General features: G+C 35.6%; 1 protein-coding gene across 1 annotated transcript in view; it reads left to right on the forward strand.

Moving 5' to 3' along the window:
- MYO16 (myosin XVI) overlaps nucleotides 1–22357 on the forward strand; it is a 126220-nt gene that overhangs the window by 25102 nt on the left and 78761 nt on the right. The window contains exons 6-12 of the mRNA XM_072401576.1: nucleotides 4999–5123; nucleotides 6038–6163; nucleotides 7643–7718; nucleotides 9164–9314; nucleotides 14249–14399; nucleotides 15496–15606; nucleotides 20728–20793. Of these exons, the coding sequence (XP_072257677.1) occupies nucleotides 4999–5123; nucleotides 6038–6163; nucleotides 7643–7718; nucleotides 9164–9314; nucleotides 14249–14399; nucleotides 15496–15606; nucleotides 20728–20793 (806 nt within the window). The remainder of the gene's footprint in view (nucleotides 1–4998; nucleotides 5124–6037; nucleotides 6164–7642; nucleotides 7719–9163; nucleotides 9315–14248; nucleotides 14400–15495; nucleotides 15607–20727; nucleotides 20794–22357) is intronic.

Here is a 22357-nt window from a genome sequence, read left to right on the forward strand (position 1 = left end):
GTTTTAACCTTGGGAGCAATCTGTTTTTGGAGAGTTTAAAGGGATTGTGGCTGTTTGATGTCAGGCCTGATTAGGATGGGGTTAATTTGTTATCACTTAAAGGAGAAATATACCTCCTGCTAATTTGCTTCTTTGCTGGCACTGACATCTTCATTCAATCTTCTTCTGAATATGGGTCTTTGGCCATGTATGCACAGCTCAGTGTACATTTACCAAAAGATTTTGAACGAGCAGGTAGATTTGGTTTAATAATCAAGAGTTGCCTGCTCACAATTTTTTGTTTTTAAAGTTTATTTTCGTTTTTATTTAAAATTTGGTAGGGAATGGTTGAAGCTCATGTAAAGTTGGCGTAAATCTTTCCAAAGTAAGGAAAGTCCTCTGGTAGACAGTTGTGAACCAGTGTCTCTTTCATTCCTGTTCCTACATGGAGCCTAACCCATTCCTACTTTATCCATATATGGCATATACGTTAAAACACTTGTGTCTATTTTCTCTTGTTGATAAGTAGATTGAGGTGCCCCCTCTTATTATAGTTATGTGTCACTGATCCATGTTGATCATCAGTACACTTTATCGGACCTGTGGGAGGGAGCTCTTTACATCCAGAATCAGGATATATAGTAAGTGTACTGTAAAAGCTCTATAAATGGTTAAGCATGGCTTATTAATAGTCCAATTAAAACTGCTATTTCAACTTATTAATCTTCTCTGTTGTGTATGCATTCTTCAGCTCATTATGGGATCATAAGCACATTGGCCTTTAAGATAAGAATTATAACCCGATAATTAAATGGAGGGGGGTTGCTCATTTAATGGGCACAGTAATATTCATTATACAGAGGTGACTTTAACCCTTTGGCATTTGTTAAGTCAAATATGAAAGAATCGTTAAGCATTATACATTACATTACAAAATATTAGGAATGTTATTATTCTCTGCATAATTGTCTTGTCATTACCTGTTGCTGGGGGTGTTCCATGTAATTCTGTTACCTGAAGTGGAATTTTGCAAAGCTCCTGCTTTCCCTACATATTTAGCAGGTGACACAAAATTTTAATGATCTTGAGCTATTAATGAAGCAACTAATTCCCTGCAGCCATTAATTGGCATTCATTTCCCAAGCCATTAAAACCAATTCCTATTCCAGCTTTTAGTCATTTGCTTGTTCCACCCAATAGTAAAATGCTAGATTGTCTCGCTGATATAAATAAATGAATTGTTTCAGCTATAGGCTTCACAATGCTACATTTAGGTAATGTAAGAAAGAAGAGTATTGCAGTAATCCTCTCTGTACTATCATGATATTGGCTGTAGTGTAGAACCAGAAGAATATGTCAGGTATCATGTGCTGTCTTCTAGGCATTCTGCATCAAAAGAGGTAGGGGTCGCACGAGTTAGGACATAGGACAATATTCTCCAGTCGTCTGTTATATGTAGTCCAGTTTCTGCAAATCACAAGCACACAGTAAATTACTCCTAAAAGTGTAACAGAACACTAGTTCACTGTCATGCAAAGATGTGCTGCCTGAAACAGGATTTTTACTATTCCTCATGGTCAACATGGCCCTAATGTAACTTTATAATGTCACAAAATGTGACATTGTAACAAAAATGCATTACATTCTAAAACAGAAGTTGTGGCTGCACTCCTTGGGGAATTGTTAGAGGCCATTTTACAGATAATCAAAATCCTAAACCATGACTGTTCAAGCAGCCAAGGTCCTAGAGCATGCAGACAATGCCTCTGAAGAGCGGCGGTAATTCATCACAACTGACAGTTGCTAAAAGGCTTTTGTATGTAGGAAAAAAGAGCACAGTGTGGTGGAATGGATAGTTAAAGAACAACACTGCTTATAATGTGATATTAATCACAGGAAATTGCTTGTATGTTATGTCTGGTGTATAACGACATTGAACATTATTCAACGTGGAGGTGGTCTATGAATGAGTGACAATGAATCTACTCGCTCTTTTAGCACCTTTTTTAAAGGCTTCCTATGTCTTACCAAGGTCACCAAGATCATGTATTGTTGGAGCTACAGCAATCTTTCTTCCAGCTGGGTCAAGTAAAGACTTTGATGACTTTTCTCCATAGAAAAAGAAACAATTGACTGTTTCTGATCCCTGACTAATAAAGAATATGTAAATCTGTCACATCACTTTCCTTTTCAAGGACATGGAAGGCTATTCTATGTCAAACCTCCAATCATTTCTTCACAGGTAAAGACATTTGACAGTGATAATGCAAAAATTGCATAGTAGGCTGATTACCCAACAATAAATCTGGCAATTCCAACAAATAAGGGAATATTTGCTGGAGGAGAAAACCTGCTACACCACACAATCACTTTGAACCCTTCGATTATGTAATATCTTGTATACAAAATTCATATATGGAGTGCTATTTCTGCACAGTGCAACAATCGTGTTACAACCACTATATGTACAGCATGCTAATTAAAAAGTTGGATGCTCTTTAGTATTTGGAAACAGGCAAATCAGGAATATTATTTAAAGTGACTAATGGGTAAGCTTGGGTTATTATATGGTACTATGAAGGTACCCTGTGAAGCAGCGGTTGCCAATGGACTACTGGTGGTCCTCAAGCAAATTTTAATAGTCCGCGGCTCTGGCCGGTGCGCCCCCGAGCAGGGTCAGAAGAAGGACCCCGCTGGGAGGACATTTATGATTTACATCTCACTATGATTAATTAATAGCAGGCCAGAATCATCAAGCTGTCATAATGTGAGGAGAATGGTTTTGTGTAATTTAGTTTTTTCAATGTGTTGTTAAAGATATTTATATTGTGATAAATATAAAAGTAGCCCTGAACCCAAAGTGAATATTGGATGTTATAGGGAACATTTAAAAGCAGGACACATCCTAAAAGGTGGGAGTGCTTAGTCAGCCTACTGCTTCTTCTGACAACTAGTCTCAGAGAGTTTGGAGTGAGATTTGATAATGTCACCACTCTTCTCCTTGCTGGAGGGGATTTCAAGAAACCATAGTGGCTACCTCCACACAATAGCAGAGTGCAGAACAAGACAAGTGACAATGACAAGTCATTTGCTTTTTGCCATTTTTGGCACATGTGTTCATCATGGTCAGCCCCATACTAGTACACTAGTAACATAGGCCTGTTCTGAAAATAATGGAACAAGTCATGTGGGAAATTTCAGTGGATTTTGCAAATTAAAAAAATGTATATAGCTGTATTTTTGAAAAAAATTGTTTGCAATTTAGTAGCAAAAATAGCTGAAAGGGTTGGAATGAATTCATTGTTTTGTGGTGTCCATTTTGCTAGTCCTGAACTGAGTTAGCCTTGGGTGGTATTTGTTTTTAATATTTGCAAACAGTTTTCTTCCTATTAAAATAATCCTTTTGCTTTTTTCAATACAATACACTACCTTTTTACTATACTCCCTATTAACCCGGTCATTCCAAAAGGTGTTCCCAATCCACATCTTTTATTTAAAAATACCCTAACACTAACACAACGTCACTATCACGAAGTTGGTCTAGGGCAGTGATATGAAACATTGTGATAAAACAGATGATGAATTCTTAATTTTGAGCCTCGAACTCATAAGCATGGACTTCCCCAGTAGGAATATTACAGATACTATTAACATTATTCCAAATATAAACTCTGGTCCCCCCCATATTGCATGACCCCATTTAAAAGCTTCTGAAAATCAGTGAATGCTAATAGGAGTCAAATTTCAATTTTGTATATGACCCTCTTGTACCTTTCTCTTCCAAAGTTTCTTACATGTGGGTTTGGGGACAACTTGGGAGATGGAGGACTGGGGTGAGATGGCTTCTGAGTTGTCAAAAATGTCTTTAAATATATATTTCCCTGGTTGAATTTATTACTTGATACTTGGTGCCAGACAGGATTTCAAAACTTTGCTTCATCCCCAATCTGTTTCCAAGCATGTGGTCAGAGGAGTACAGTGAAACACATGGCGGTCATTCCTGATAGTGCAAGAGTATTGATCGCGGGTTTTTGCTTGTTTTCAACTGGTATACAAATAATTTTGACATGACCGCTGAGTGTGCATTGTTCAGCAAGACTGAATCTGCATTTGCCCAAGCCCATCAAAACACTGTCCAAATATATTTTGTTGGTCTTCTTGCCTTTGCTAAGGTTTGGAAATCAAACTTAATCACTAATGACATTGTTTCAGATGGACCTAACTGGATAATGGTTAATGGCAAACTTACCTGCATGCTCAATGACGCCCTTGACACTTTTGACCATACATGGAATCCATGGATAGAATAATTAGTAACCTGAATCCTTTTACTACTAGGAAAATCTGTTTCTTGTCTTTTTCCATCTCCCCCCATCTTCCCCAATCCATATGGTTATTGTTTTACACTACTCTTGAGTCAATGTAAATGATTCTTGATATATTGCCAGTTTTTTGTTTCATTTGATATTATAGCAACTTTACAATTTGCTCTCTAGTGTTTTTACAAAGTTATGTTGTTGACTCAAATGAGCTGGATGTATCTATGAGAATTTTACATTTTATTATGTATATGCTTCTGTTTGCTTTATCATTGTTTCATATATTTGTTAAACCTGTTTCTTAATTTTCTGTACTGTGCCCCTTTCTTTTACAAGTTTTTTTTTTTTTTATATTTTAATGTTTCTATTGAAAAAAGAAAAACATATAGTGAAAACAGCAGGTTATGGAAAAATTGTTTAATATACAGTGCTTTAAAAAACAAAATGTAATCACGTTAGTGTACGTAAAGCTAAACATGATGCAGGTCTTCCTTTTGTTTTCCCTGATACAGAGATATACAGTATAGGCAATACATATAACTCAACACCCTTTCATCCTCCTAACCAGGTTGTTTCATGACGTTTGACTGTCATCTATCATTTATGCCTCAGTTTAGTTTAATTAAAACCTAGGTTATACATTTGATTGGATTTATTTCCCAGTTCTTCTGTGATCATATGTTCTTGTGCTCTTCTGCAGGTGTTGATTTGACCTCATTGCGACAGATCAGAACCCAGAGAGCAACAGTGATGTTATCGGATGTGAAGCAGCTGCTTGCTGCTGGGGGAAGCGTTAATGAGAAAAATGATGATGGTGTAACCCTGGTAAGATTGTCTATCAATTCAAAATGGATAGAGATTTCTTTCTGAAGCATTATAATTATCAAGCAGTTTTTTCTTTTGGACATTGTCACATATTAAGTAGCTGTTTGGGCAATCATTTACCTAACATACAATGTTAGACTCTGAAGAAGTTGTCAAGAGGAGAGTCCTTCATGGGGTCAGCTAAGCCGTAACTGGTGTCATGCTTGGTTCATCCACTACTCACTCTGTGCAGATTGTTTCCACCTACAGTGTTGCTTTTCATTGGAGAGCTGGGACAGCTGTAATTGGTATGTTAACTTACTATCATGCGGCGGATAAGCATCTGTTCTTTCCCTGTACAAACAGGCTGTGGATAAAATAAGATCTATTTATAACAGTGAGATAAGAATGCCTGGCACATTTGCTATCTGTAAAATTACTAGACCATTCATGACACAGCAATGTCATCTTTGTCAACAATAGTGTCCATATACTAAATCCAAGTACAAGTGTTTAGGAGCTTACATAAATGTAATTGAAGGTATTGGTTTAGCAGACCACATAAGGTGAAAGGAGTATACATAATTGGGATTTCCAACCTGTAGAGAAAACCCTGATGGTATATGATAATTTGATAAGGTCCAGCTTTTTATAGCTACTGCATTATATCATCTAAAGGGGTATTTTTCCATTGCAGTGTCATCTGCTGGTGAAATTTAGTAATGCAATGTACGAACAGTTGAACTATGTTACCAATACTGTTCCTAAAGAATCACACAGGAATTGTTAATGAAAATAATAAGCAAGGCTTTTATTTGCAGAGTAGCTGCATTCTGTAGATACATATCTGTGTTACTATGTTAACGGTTTTTGAGAAGGGATTCATTTGATTTGTAAATTTAAAATTTTTATATATTTTATGCATGTTTCAACAGCTTCACATAGCCTGTGCAGGCGGCTATAAGGATGTTACTTGCTTGCTATTGGAACACAATGCTGACACAGATGCTCAAGATAACCAGTACTGGACTGCTCTTCATCTGGCTGCAAAATATGGACAGGTAATATAGTAGAATTACCCCACAGATCTTCCTTCAACCATCATTTGCCAACTCTTATTCAATATGGCAACATGGTAATAGCAATATGGTATACAATGTGTTCATTTGGTGCAAAGTCCATAATGCCCACCAAGGTGCTTACCTTAACTGTAAAGAGATCTTATGCTTAAAACTATTCCATGCATTGTCAATGCAGTATATTCAATAGGAAGCATGTACATTTTAGTTGTGAGGGTTTAAGCTTTTGTAACAGCATTTATAGATAAGCATAATATTTCAGTGGACTTTTTGGAATATCTAGGCCTCTGTATTTTGCCTATTAATGGAATTCTGTTTTTATTTCACATAATGTCAAATTGTACAGATAATAAAACATTGGGCCTGATTTATTAAAGCTCCCAAGACTGGAGAAGATACACAATAATTAGAAAACCTGGGTGACCCTGCAACCTGTGGCAATGAAGGCTTTTTGATCCCCAGGTCAATTAAGTTGACACCAATGAACTTTTTGGCTGTCAGTAAGATTGACATTCTTCCCAATGGTCAGCAATGAAAGAGTCATTCTTCCAAATGACCACCACAGTAATGAAATGTCAGCTCTGGATATAATCATTACAGCAGGGGGTTCCTTGAATACCTGAATGTTATTTCAAGGGATTCCTCCACATTACAAATTGTTCCTAGAGAAACTCTGGTCCAGGACAACTTTTTATTATGGAATAATTTATCACCTATATTTATTTGTCCCAGCCAATGGGATAATCACTAGAGCTATCTGCACAGGGCAAATAATGCACATTAAAGTAATCCCATGACTGTTCTACAGAATGTTTTTTTTTTTTGTATATAGTGTATGTTTAGCAGAACATTTTTCAATAATTGTGGATTGAGTGGAGAAAGATTAGGACCTCATTGACCCTGTGACAAAAGCTTCACCAGGCAGGAAGTGAGAAAAATAATCCTACAACACAGATAGAAATAACAAGTGCATTTTCTTTAAGGCTAGAACATCTGCCATCTTTGTATTTGTTTTACAATTTTTACCTCTACAAGATTAAACTTTTGAAAACATAACACTACAAAAATCCTATTGTGTACAACTCTGCCATAACTCTTAGTTTATAAGCTCTTTCGGGCAGGGTCCTCTCCTCCTCCTTCTGTGCCATGGTTTCTAAATGTCTGTCATTTGCATCCCCTATTTAATGTACAGCGCTGTGTAATATGTTGGCGCTATATAAATACAGTTTGTTGATAATAATGATCCTGACAGAGATGCATGTAAACACTAATTTCTGATACTACTGAGTCAGACAGCTTTTAAAGTAACTGTGTGTTTTCCATCATGCATGTTGATGGAATATGGAAGATTTGCTCTGTACTTTGCTATTCATTGCAGCTCCAGTAAATTGGTTGGTGTGGTATTTGTAGTATAACAATGTTTTCTGCAAACATAATATGTTCACATTTATATTTTAACAGACAAACCTTGTAAAAATTCTTCTGGTCCATCGAGCAGACCCAAATATCATCAACTGTAATGGGGATAAACCTTCAGGTATGCCTAACATTTTGATCTGAATGCATTAAAATTTCTTTTTAATACCTTATACTGTGGGAACAAGTGTAATACTCACATTTCATTTCCCAATCTTCCTTGTGCTTTCCATGGTTTTGCTTTGTGATTTTCACCCTATTTTTATCGTGTTAATTCAATCTCAATGTGTGAGCTCTTCCATCCCCAGAAAGCACCTGGATTTATTCTTCACTTTAATACAGAGAAGAACACTTAATGTGGCACTGCTGCCTTAGAATACACAGAATGACGCAAAAGGTCATATACTATAGCATACATTTTTTTTGTTAATGTAATTACATTTTTTTAACTTGTTTAAAGATTATGAGTTTTGTGACTAAGGAAACAATTAAATAGGCTATTCTTGGCCCTGCTGCCACAACCTGTGGCAATGCCCCCATTGGGTTATTGAAGCATCTCAGTGTTCAGCTGACCATGCAGATATCATTGTATTTAGAGGATAAGATTGATTTTTGAGCCTTTTAGAGTGACAGCTATTTTTTTTTTTTTATACCACAAAATATTTGTTTCTCTACCCTGCATATACAGAACCCTCAGCATGTGCAGAACAGGGGAAATGCTGACTATTAAAACATACATTTTTATTAAATAATAAAATAGGAATATCGCCCACCAATTTATGGGTTATTAAGCTAAAACCTTACCTCTATCATAAGCCCACAAGCAAAGATTTTAAGATAGACAGATTACCCATTACACCAGAATTTATTACTGAGCAGCAAAAAAATGCTCTAGGTAATGGTCACACATAATGCAGAAACTTAAAGAACTTAAAAAAAAGGAAAGCAAATAGCTAAAATGAGGTCCATAGAAAGAACAGGGTGGGAGAGGGCTTGATGATAATTGTAGTCCACCAGACAGGAAAATTATTGGGTCCAGGATACTTACTATAGCTTTTATTGCTTCCTATGTGGAAAGTGAAGTGTGCTCAGAAATGGGATTGTTCCCAGAGAGGAAAGTCTAAAGTGAAAGAAAAAAAGCTAAGGCTGGAGTTCAGTTGTATCATAATATTTAGTTTACTTTAATGTAATCTAGAAAGGACTTCTGTCAGGTGAGAATTTTTGAGTGTTGTCAATGTTAAACTCAGACAGGAGACAAGACATCTTTATTGGAGCTTTACTGCTGTATACTCAGCTTCACACTTCTGCTTTTACAGGGATAAATTACAACTGAAAAAAATAATATTCATTTATTATACAGTGGTGATTAGGATTTTAACAGATGGGTTTTAATGACTATTATTTTTTTTTAAAGCATTATCAGGCCTAAGAATAGCCCAGAGCTTTGCAAAATGTAAGCCTGTGAGCTGTGTCTCTTCCCTACAGTCACTTTTTTTTATAAAAAGAAATGTCTAAACCTTAATCTTCTGCATATTTGATTCCAACTAATTGCACATATACCTGCAGACATTGCTGCAACAGAAATAATACAGGACATGCTATTCAAGGCTGAGGATATCGCAGAAGAAAAGAAAAAAGACCCCTCCTCTTCACCTGTTTTTCGGGAAGATCAATATGAAGAACTCCTACAGGATCTTCCACTAGCTACCAGTAAACTGTAAGATAAAACAAAACCAATAAAAACCATATACAATGATGAATGTTGCTTATTAGGTGCAGTAATTTTCTGAAAAATATAAAATCTCTACATTTGTTATAGGTTACTGGATCTTGATGCAGTTAAGATGCCTTATTAAAGAATCTTGTCTCTAAAAAAAAAAAAAACTAACAAACTAAACTGATTCAGGTATACAGTGCCCCTTACATCAGCCCCATGTGTAATATAACAAATCTTGAGTTATTCAACATTAAAAAGCTGGTCAAGGAAAAAACTGAAATGTCAGATTTAGGCTACTGTTAGCATTGTGAAATATCCAAGTCTAATGTACAAGTAAATGTTTCAGTATAATATTCCAGAAAAGCACTACAGCATCGCAGTATGTGAACTGCACTGATAGGCTCAGATGGTATTTATGGGACCTTGTAGAGGGACATTAAGAGCACTTTTATTTAAGTTTTTTTTTTTATTGGAGAATAACAAATTACTTTAAGTGGTGAGATTAGGTTCTTGACTTTGTGCCACATAACCTATCTTCTTCAGTAGCAGGAGGATGATTCCTGCTGTACAATATGTAGTATAATAAAATGAATTAATTAATAAAATCAACATGAAATTGTAGTGTTGTAATATGGTTTTTGGCTGCAATTGTGATTTAGTATACTATACCTAAAAACTAAGCTCTGGTAAACTTTTTTAAAGTTAAAAAAAATCACAAAATGTCTACTATTATCTTTGCAAGCCACATCTTTCTATTCCCCCACTTCTCTAACTTGTCTTCTGTATGCCTTAGTGAAGCTAGTTTAAGTCCCAATTCCAGTTTGGGACAAAAAAGTAATGAATACCATGGTTGTGGCTTAAAATTTTTATGTAATAATGGCACTTTCTATGGACAAGGCAATAGCAGTTAGAAGGGTCCTAAACTCAGGGAAGCCAGGCCCCCTCTATAGTGAAACTATAGTGAAACACATAGAGGTGGTTTTTCAACGTATTAAAGATAATAGTGGTCCACTTGTGGTGTCTGCTTTTAGGTAGAATTTCCACTTTAAATATATAAAATGGCTGATTTTGGCAAGATTTTGTTTAAACTTCAGGTTCTTTTTTATTATTCAAGATTTTAATTAAAAGTTAAAATAAAGACATAGTGCCTGATTTATTAAAGCTCTGCAAGGCTGGAGAGGATACACTTTAATCACTGAAGCTGAGTGATCCAGCAAACCTGGAGTGGATCTTGTCCAGGATTCAAAACATTTGCTAGCAAACGACTTTGAAGAAATCCATACCAGGTTTGCTGGATCACCCAGCTTCACTGATGGAAGTGTATCCTCTCCAGTCTTGGAGAGCTTTACTAAATCAGGCCCATAGAATAGAACAAAATGACAATAGTACAAATGTAAATGCAGATTATACAAATGTTCTGTTGTATACAAAACTAACAATATGAGCCACGAATAAAAGCATACCATAAAAATAAACAGAACTTAACCAAACATAGGAACATTCTGGTAGAAGGGGGGATAAAAGGGCGAAATGAGGTAAAAAAGAATTAGAGAAGGAACGATGAAAAAACAAGAAGCAGATCAACAATAAGGAACATACAAATACTATTGAGTGCAATAGGGAATATATGAAGTACCAAAAGAAACACTTCAAGTTCTATGGAATTACAATAAATTATACTTTTTAATTGAAAATTGGTCAGTGTTCAAAATCAGAAACATGTTCTTAGTTCCTGGCAATTTCCCTGCAGCATCTGACACGTTGATTTTTTAATTTGTTTTTGTATTCTTCAAACCAAACCTGGCTATCTGATTCCTAAATCTTTAGACGTTTACTGATTCTTCTGCCATACAACCCTTTTGTAGTCTGTTGTTTGATTCTAACTTCCAGTATAAATGCAAAATAAACACAACATAATGAAACGTATATTAAAAATGAAAACCATTACTGAACTGTATTCAGCTTAATAACATCTGCCACCATCCTGTGAAATAATGATTACTGCACAGACACATTTCCTGAAAATGAATGCTTCAGTATAAGAAATGCATTGTGACAAAAACATGAGCACTTAACCTTTAATATCTGAGTAAATGGTGGCAGTAGAGGCAAAGTGTATGCCCTATAATTACACAATATTGCAAAAATTGATTTGTGGTTGACATATTAATAGCTTCATATCTTATGGGACTCATATATTTATTTTGGGGATTGTAATTTAGCATTGTCACCATGCTCATAGCTTTTAACACTGCTGTAATTATGCAAAACAGTTTAAGTCTTGCTTGGTTCTATAGTTATTTTGCAAGAAGAATATTAAAGGAAACCTGCATGAAGAAAATATGCAGAATAAGATTGCTGAAAACACTGGGGGCTTTATTTATAAAACAAGGAACCTGACATTCCCTCAAACATCCCCTGGTGGGAATCGATTACTGCTATTGAAACACATGGACCTGGAAGATTTCCACAAGGTATTGTTTGAGGGAATGTCTAATTCCCTGTTTTATAAACAAAGCCCTAGATGGTCGGACGTCTTGCTGAATAATGGTTTCAATACTTTCTAAAACTTTAACCCAAAGACACATACATATCAGAAGTTCTGACTTTACATGCTGCGTGCTTTCTATGGGTTAGTTATAATATTGAAGCTTGACATCCTCTCATGTAGCATTTTCAGAACAAATAAACAACTAACAACATATTCTTTCACAACAGGATTCCTTTAAAGTAGTGTATCAGCTACCCTATAATAGGGGCAGTTAAATTTAAATTCTATACCAAATACCTTCAACAATTATGTTATGTCAGTTAGGCAGAGTTTGATTGACCAGTAGGTTCCATGATGTCATTGCACATTTTTAATACAGGGAAGTGTTGTGACCCAGTGGCAATCTGGCGAGCCTTTAAGGTTATATTAATGAATACTCTAGAGCAGTGTTTCTCAGCCAGGGTTCTGTGCTGTTGCTAAAATTATTATTCAATGGTCCCAGTATTATATATTTATATATACACTTTTCTGTCCTCAAGGCTTATTTTAATCCCACTATTTACACTGGTTTCCTTTTCCGCTTCATGTTTGATGCAATCATGATATTTTTTTAATTTTAAAACATACCAATATAATGTAAAATATCAACGTAAAGATCTACAATGTAATCATAGAAGCATTCTAATGTTTGACATGTTATGAGAGTATGGCTGACAGCCGTTGCTATTTTTGGTTCCATGCTCATAGTTCCTATATAATGATAGTACTACTCCATATAACTATTTAGTCTATTTTTTGGTATTTGAAAAAAACATAATTTCTATCACATAAGAGCTATAGTTTTTTCCCATATCCATCCTTTTGCTCTTATGTTTTTATTATCATTTTTTACATTGTCGTTTGCGTTTGTTTCTTCTGAATACCTTTTACCTTATATTTATTCTGCTGTATGTTTCTTTCTATTTGCTTTCATTCGGCTTTTCAACATTTTCATTCTCTTTTCATTTCAGTCCTCCATTAACACCTGACATTCTTCATCTTACAAATCCTCTCCTTCTGCTTTTTTCATATTGCAACAGTTGACCTGCTAGCTTTGAAATTGCTTTTTTAATTTGCTTGCTTTGTACTTCCATTTGTAAACATTTTTTTCCTCTGGTTTGTATTCTATTCAGGTTGTACATACCATAGTTTTCAAGTTTTCTATTTCTTTTTATAGCTTATCTTTCATACTTATAAAGAGATCATTCACTCCATTTCCCAACAACTGTTTACTATTTGTATAGAACTTCTATGTATCATAAATTATGAAGGTATAGATCTACAATGAAGGGTTTTAGGGTTAGTACATATGGGCCAAAACTCATTTCCCTGATCTAGTTTCCCTGATGTGAACCACCAGCTATCCAATGATAACATGACCAATTTTGGGGTTTCATAATTGACGTGTATAGACTGGACATATTTTTAAATATAGATTGGAAATATGCAAGTCATATATGTTGTAGAAACAAATATTCAAAAGCATTCAGAATTCCATCCTTAGTTCCAATCACTTTGCATCCAAGAAAGGGCAGAACATAATGCATGTGGGTGCAATGTTTTGGAGCATCCCACTATCTGATTACTGTTTCACAAATTGCATGAATGGTTGAATGCAAAATTGGCAGCTTATCTATTTTATAGACCTTAGCTTTTTGTTAATGTTTGCTGGTTCTAATTTTGTGTATTATAACAACAAAGTTGTGTATACTATACATAGAACTCTAAATTGTGTATACTGTATTTAAATCTTTCATTGATATCAAAAGGATATTAGAAGTTATATCTTTTTGCTTCCACCCAAACAAATCTATCTTTTGTTAGCACTGCTGTCCCTATTGCTCACTCTTTGTTACATGTGTAGCTTCCTAAATATGGCATAATATAATCATTGGGACACAAAGGGGTTAATTAAACAATGCATGGATATCTATTGTTTAAAAATGTACTGTAACACTTTTTGGAAGATACTTGTAAAATCAATGCAGGCGAAATGAAGGCAATATTTAATTAATTCTAAATATAAAAAACTTTGCTTATTATTTACATGGTATATAGTAAATTATATATGCTGCTCAGTTTGAAGAAACTAGCCAGGTTTTAGCCTGAATCTTTGCATTCACATTTACTAGTGGCCTCAGCTCAAAAATCTTTAGATGGCTTATTGATCTGTTTTCTTTGCACAATTCAGTTTCATGATTATTCTGCCAACGTAGGCATTTTTAGCTTGGCTTGCACTGAGTTGAATTTTAAATATTACTAGCTACACGCCTTTTGCCTTCTTTCTTCTGTGCACAAGTTCATCCAAAATCCTCCATAATAATTGCTTCTATTCTAGGGAGAATCAGGTTGAGCTAATTTCACTTATCTATAATGTTCTTGCTCTCTTTCTAATTTTTTTTAGACGTCCATTGGCAATACCAATTTCTAAGCAAGACAGTTTGCTGGAAAAAGACACAATGTTCAAAGATTCAGGAAAGACATTAAGCAAGCATTACTCACAAGACAATGCTTCTGAAAGAATCAATATGAGCAGTTCTACTAAACTGGAACAGGTAATGTAATGAAACAGACGATATGGATAGGGTTAAGTCATGTGTGCCTCTCTTTTTTTATTGAAGCAAAGGTTATTAATGCTTTTAATGTGTATTACTACTACACGTTTTAATGCATGTATGGGAACACAGGTTTAGTCATAGGAGTTACTATTAAAAGCTGTGGTTAGATGCTTCAGTTAGACACTATCATGTATCTTTCTCCAGAAGTAAATTTCAAGCTTACCTCAAAGGAAGCCCTCTGGGATTCAACCCTAAAGTCAAGCGCTTCCAACAACTACAAAAATATACTCAAAAGCCGAAACAAGAGCCACCGAATATGTGCAAGAAGCTTTAAATTTTAGGACATTTCAGGTCATTTCTCGGATTGTGTCACATATTCAGTGAAATTTTAAGCATCATTATAAGATTTTTTATTATGCGTATAGGTCTCCCCCGCTACAGGCCATACTATAAAAATAACTCACCTGAAGTTATTTGGTTTGTGGCAAGCAATGTGCACTTCATTTTTTCCTTTGGTTATTCTCATTGCTCACTTTGAGTTTTGAGTCTAGTTCAGTGGTTGCCAACCTTTTGAACCTCATAGACCACTACATTCATACCTGTAAATCCTGTGCATGCACAGGGAGCCGTGTGTCACTCTAAGGGAAGAAAATTCCCCCAGAGTGATGTCATGATGCCAGAACCCATGCACTCTCCCCTCGCAGGCTCAGACCTGCTTGCTAAACATTCTGGGGGGAAAGTAGCACTGAGCTGTGGACACAACTTTTGTTGTGTCCATACGGGGGACACCGCTGATCATGTTTCCTGCATGGACACAACTTTTGTTGTGTCCACAGCCCTGAGCTACTTTCCCCCCAGGATGTTTAACAAGCAGGTCTGAGCCTGCGATTGGAGAGTCTGCAATGGGATATGGGGGTGCACTGGCCAGGTAATTTTTTCCTATGGACCATCACTCTGAAGCTTTCTTTTTAAGCTTCTACAATACATACAGAAATATTGCAATTTTTTGTGAATTGCTTGTTGCTCTTCCTTAAATATTATGTTGCCAGTATATTATAGCTATAATACAAGTAATATATGTGCTTTTTTCCAGATCAAATTAATGCCAGCAGCGCCAAATGACGATTTAGCAACTCTGAGTGAGCTCACAGATAGCAGCTTGTTGTATGAGATCCAGAAACGGTTCAAAAACAACCAAGTTTATGTAAGCCACTTACTATATATGGATGCTTTTTTATCAAAAGAAATTTGTAAATGGTATGTGTATTGCTTCAAAAGTGTCAAAATGTTTTTTAAAGCTAATATTAGCAGTTGTTAGGAGAACAGCTTCCTAAAATGTATATTTAGCAAGAAAAGTATTTAATGAATGTATGGCAGCTGCAGACTTTGAAAAGGGGAATGTGTTTTATGGTGTTTTTCTATTGCATATATATATATATATATATATATATATATATATATATATATATAATGTGTTAATAAAGAAGAAGTCAATCTATCCTGTGTTGCTGAAATCATATTTCAACAGTTTTTTTAATCTCCCATCCCCTACTATTTCAAGAATTATACATGCAAGTATTTACAGCCTTTTTTTCTTTTAACCTAATTACCTGAATGATTGACAGGTGAATTTTGGGATATGGAATTCTAAACATAACATGATACTGGTGCCTGATTTTGCACTGCGATATCATCAGGGGGAGTTGATCAAAAGCAAATGACCTTGTCCCAATCTTGTTTATACTCAAAGAAAGATTGGATATTCGGTAATCATTTTTGTGAACCTACCCCTGATGATATAGTGCCAAATCTTGCACATGTGTAAAATGAGATCATGTGCCAGCACCAAAAATCATTAGGGAACAAACAAGAAACAAGATAGTGGTGTAGAACATGAGGGCACCGAACAGAACAGCAAACAGAATTAAGACAATGTTAGATTTGATAAGAGAGGTAAACATATTTAAAAAATAATTTATGACAGAAAATGTAAATGTATTGGAAACATTCAAATAAAGGTGCAAGATCTGTTTTAGAAACAGAGGGGCTTAAAATTATGTGTCTGCCCCGCCATGTGTCTTATCTACACATTTTATTAATAAATACAATGGCAACAATGCAACAATTCAGAAGACCTGGCATGTCAAAATATAAAAATTCTTGGTAACAATTCTTGTTGGCAGAAACAACAAGAATACAGTATGGAAAAATCTGATCTGAATACAATATTTGTATATGTGAGCACTATGTTGGTGGGCAGTAACATGTTCATACTGAACAATGAACTGTCAAACACTGTCCCTGGACATTGAAAAGATAAATACAGAGTTGTGAATATTGATATTCTTGAAAAGCGTTTGTAGTTTAGGATATACTTTATATTGGTATACCTAGTTAATTAAGGATATAAGCTTGCATCTTTAATAATTTGAGTTGGGTAACAAAAGGTATCCTTGATTTAGTTATCTTGCTGCCATGTTGACCTCCTGGCAATAATATTCTTGAGTCTCTGACCTGTACCAATGTCTGTATTAGGAATGGATCAAACCTGATGACCCTTTCCTGATGCTGGCATGGTTGGGAAAAAGTTACATGTCTAGTACCCAATGCATGTCACCATGCAGCTGAGAAATTTGCTAGTCTTATCACTTTGGCTAACAATAGTGTATACAGCCGTTACATTTAGAATTTAAACAAATTTATACATACCATTCTTGTAACTTCATGATGTATTGTTAGTTCTAACTCATTGCCTAAAGCGATAATTGCATGCCCCAAGAAATAAAATGATGGACAAAAAAAATAAAGTAATGTACTAAAGCCCAAAAAAGAAAAAGAGAGAAAACATTGCAGAATAATATTATAATTTTGCAAAATATAGCTAAATTGTCAGTATTCAAGATCATTCAGCCTAGAGCACAATGAAGATGTAATTCTGTTTCTCATATCATTTTATCTACATGCAGATCTAAATGTATTAGACTTACTTTACTGTATGTCATTGTTAGAAATCCTAATAATTTTATATCTGTACAGTATGAAATGGAGCAAAACATCCCTGCCATTTCTAAATGATTGATGTGATCTGACAACTGCAAGGAAGCAACAGAACAAAATATGGCTCACTGAAAGTTTTATTCCTCCCAACAGAGACATGATTTTCTCTAGCTGTTACCTGCAATATCATTCAGGCAGCTATATGGGCACTGCACCACTGACTCTGAGACTAATAATGCTTGGCAGAAAGTTCAGATTTACACATCAGTTTAGTGCAGTCATGGCCGATGCCTCCATATAAATAAATAAATATGATTTTGTGATCTCCGTGATGTCCTTTCTTCATTATCAAGGAGGACATTCTATTCTAACACATCCACTTTTTATCAGCATAGTGATACATCCTCCCTTCCAGTTGTCAGTTTTATATTGTTGTGGAAGATGAATATGTCTTTCTAATCACAACAAACAATGTTATAACTTTCTGTATACAACTTAAAATGTCTGTTTTTCTGGATCTACTGATCACCACTCAAGGTAATCTTGTGATTTTTAGTCATTATATATATAGTAAGTCTGGCTTGCCCAGGTTTATGACAGGCTTAGGGCCCATTCAAGTTTTGGAGCCTTGTGTTGTGTTAATACATCTGTGTTAATGTTCATTATTGCTTTAGTGCAACACCGCACACTTCTTCAAAAAGTTGAACATCGTGCAGCATTTTTTCTGATGTAGCACAGTAATATTTGTATAATATATGTAATAACAATACACATTACCCGGTGTTGTGGTGTATGCAAGGAAGTGTGTCAGAGCTTGCTGAAGTGTGTTGAGATAATATTTACAATGAATGGCACAGCAATAGACTGATACATGTTATATGTGTTACAGTATTGTAACACATATAACATGCACTTTACCGCAAAGCACCTCTGTGGGGGAAAGTGTTTTAACATTTGAATGGTTAGAGGCATTCCCATCCTCAACTAGACAATGAGTCTGATTTATCAAAGATTTCAAAGATTGGAGAAGATAGACTATCATAGAAGAATCTAGTTGATCCAGAAAACCTGGAATTGATCTGGTCCTAGATTGAAAACTTTTGCTAATAGCAAATGATTTTTAAAAAATCCATTCCAGGTTTGTGGAACCCATTACCCAGACTCACCCATGAACCTGGTCTATCTTCTTCTGTCTTGGAGAGCTTTATTAAATAAGGCAAATCATCCGGACCTGTGAATAGGACACTTAGGCACATGATATTGCATTGTGAGCCAGGCTGATTATATGTCCCTTCTAAATATGATAGTAAGAGGAAGTGGGCAGATTTTAAGCCAAAAGGAAAACAATGACAGGGGTGTGTGGTGACAGGTTTTGTTGGCAGAAATTTTCTACAGAAGGTGTGTTAATATGTTCTAACTTGGCAAAAAACCCTGACAGTTTTTTAAATCTCTATTTGCATTGCCATAGGCACACCCTGTAACATGAATTTGCTTTGCCCTGATGATAGGTAGCTCAGATATGTAAATAGATATTGTATTAGGAACAGAGACATTCAGTATATCTCTTTCTGATATGATAACATAAAGGAAAGCAAGGACTTTACAGCAAAGGACATGATGACAATGCAGATATTGCTATTTTCCCCTATTTGATATATCAATGGCTTTATTTTTTTCCCACTCATACTAATATGTTCATGCTGACCCATTTGGGTTTTTGGTGGATATTGTATCTATATCTAACCTCTGTGAAACTACCAAATCAAACATTTCTATCTACACACTTCTTAGGAGTGCTCAAAGTTGAGCCCAACTCTGGTCAGCAGTTTAAATAACCATTTCACCTTCTCTACTGCTGTTTCTAGAATTCTAATGAAAAGCAAGTGAACATTGTCTCTGGAAGCAAAAAAGCAGGAAGGCAAACTTTGGAGGATATGTTTTATGTTTTCTGGCATACTGTACATCCAATTGTCCCCCAATATACCCTGCTGAGTACCACCCAGATTTACACTAGTTGTAGATGTCCCAGTAGATGCTGCATTCATTGTAATTGGTTGATATTTAATATGATTAATTTACAATGGCATTTGTGTTTTGCTTTTATTTGCATTTATAAATATTTGTAAGTGTCAATGTAGGTTTTCTATTGTTGTTGTCATGCATCTTGTTGCATTGTTTTTTTCTAAACATAGCATATCTAATTCTGCTGCCTTCCAGCAGAATTAGAACCTTTGAACCAGTTATTGTGAATGGGAAGATTCATTCCAATTCACAAGTGTCCTTATTCAATAAGCTGCAAAAACTTAAAGCAAAATCAAAAGAAAAACTTCTCCACAATGCACAATGCTTGCATTTTGCATTGTAGACCCTGGCTTCACTTTCATCAAGCGAGTCAGGGTCCACGTTTTTATACTGTATATATTTTGGTTATCAGACATTCAAAATTATCTAGTCCTTTTTTTCACTTCTACTAAACTGTTCCTGGCCCACCCACTTTTATCTCCTGGATTTTAGTTCTTTTAAACTTGGTAGGCTCAGCTTCACCTGCTGGTGTTACCATATTTCCATTTTTTGAAAAGCTATGTATGGCACCCTGCTGGCTTCTTCTACCAGCCATGATCTTCGTGCATTGCAGTGACATATTGGTGACGTCACTGGATGTAAAATCAGCTGTATAATAAAAAAATTGAAAAGTTGTATTGAGTGTTTTCTCATTTCTTCATTTAAGTGCTCTCTCTCTAGTGACAGCAGCACATCTGTTCCAGAATGGGTTCCTGATAGTGTCCACAGTGGACCATGCCTACTTAATAAGCGTTGGTACGAATTCTAATCACAATTAGTGACACAGGTAGCAGATTGGCAATGCAGGAGCACAAGGATATTTTTTATGTCCATTTTGGCACACCTAATCACTATAAAGCATCTCACAAGGCAGTGTATATAAGATATGTTTTTTCCATCATTGATGTGTATTATACCTGTAAACATTAAAAAGTAGTGACACTTTCTACAGGTGTATTATAGAGGGGTTGTAGGTTAGATATGGCAATATAAATGTCCATTCTTTTCACACTTTTAGATTTATGTTTTGTTTCATATACCCATTTATATTATACTTTGTAAATTACATTTTTATATTTTAGGATGTAATGTGTTAAGTCGTACTACCGGTACTACTAAGGCTTTTTACAATATGAACATTTACAGAATATAAAATATCACAATTTTTGGCAGCAGCCTGCATATTACATGTACAGTATATTACAGCACTTTACATATGTAATAGTGTGATCTATTGTATTTAATGCTTTGTTTCTTTTTATTTCAGACTTATATCGGAAATATTCTTCTGCTTGTCAACCCTTACAAAGACCTCCCCATCTACTCATCCTTGGTAAGGGCTCTTTTTTGTGTACTTGTCTACTATTTTACAGGTTGTCTGATTCTTACCACAATCTGTTTGTTTGAGGGCTAAATCACTTATAGATGACCTATATTCAAAAACTAGTCTTTCAATTATTAATCTATTCTTACTTACTTGCACTAAAATGTCTTCCCTGGTGGCACTGGCTGGGTCAGCTTGTATCCATGAAAAATATAATGATTTATGAAGTGTTTAGAAGTGGCCAGCTTGTGACTGGCAAGTTTACGTTTTCTTCCTCTCCTGACCTTCTCCTCCACCCACTCCCCCTTCCACCCATCCCTCACTAGCTGGAGCCCTCTGCAAGGAGAGCTCACAAGCTGAAAAGAAGCAGGAAGCAGCTGCAGACTGAGCAGTTGCACTTGAGTGACATGAGAGTGCCAGGAGGAAAGGAAAGAAAATCTGCATATTTAGGGCAGTGGGAGTGGCTTAGAAACTCCCACCAAGGATGGCATTTCCCAGATTGCAGTTCACTGCCTAGGTGATGGAGAGACCTGGGGGAGCGGCTAGAACTTGTTTTTCATGTTTAAAGGTCAAAGCAAGCTGAAAAAAATAAAAAAGTACTCAGATGATTATAATTTTGGCTTATGTTATCCATAAGCCAAAGTTGATTTTGTGTTTATAGGTACGCTTTAAGGGACTGTTCTCAGTAGCAGTGTTACAGCTCAAAACCACTTGCAAAAATGGTTACATTAGAACAATAAGGACCCTTTTTTATATTTGCTGGTAATGGGGACAGCAGTGCCAGGGTTTTTTTTTTACACTACATGTAACATCCAGTGGGGATTTGCTGCCCCAGCTGCCTCCAGAGATTTGTACTGCTTGTCAGGGCTCATGCAAGCATATTTGAGCATTTGCATATGAACAAAAACCCCCACACTGTTATGTTAAGCTTTTCCAATCACTTGCAAAAGACCTCACAGGCCTATGGAAATGCCTGACAAACTATCATTGACAGCCTGTACCACTCTTGGGTTCTTAGCATTTGTCTAAATATCACTATCTTGAATGTGCCCTCAAATTTTACCTAACTCTTGTCTTTTTTCAAATAATACAATGTATGCACTGAGTCTGATTTATTGAAGCTCCCCAAAGCTGGAGAGGATACACTTTCATCAGTGAATCTAGGTGACCCAGAAAACCTGAAATGGGCTTCGCAAGTCATTTGCTATTTGCTAGTTAACGTTTTCAGACCTGGACCAGATCCATTCCAGGTTTGCTGGACCACTCAGCTTTACTGACGAAAGTGTATCCTCTTCAGCCTTGGGGAGCTTTAATAAATCAGGCCCATAGTTTCTTTGCTTTACATATGACTGCTCAGTAAAATGATGGCTCCTTTCTTTTCTATTGCACATCTTTTCTTACAATGTCAGCAAGCAATACCAACTATAAAGATGTATATAAGTGCTTCCAACTATAAAAAAAAGTTATTCATAGGTAATCTACATAAGACACACATCCTAATAAAGCATCCATGGAGATATCTGAACAGTGCAGAAAAGAGAAACATTTGGTAGAGGATCTGAACATTCATTTT

Source organism: Pyxicephalus adspersus, chromosome 1, assembly GCF_032062135.1.
Source record: "Pyxicephalus adspersus chromosome 1, UCB_Pads_2.0, whole genome shotgun sequence".
Classification (NCBI taxonomy): Eukaryota; Metazoa; Chordata; class Amphibia; order Anura; family Pyxicephalidae; genus Pyxicephalus; species Pyxicephalus adspersus.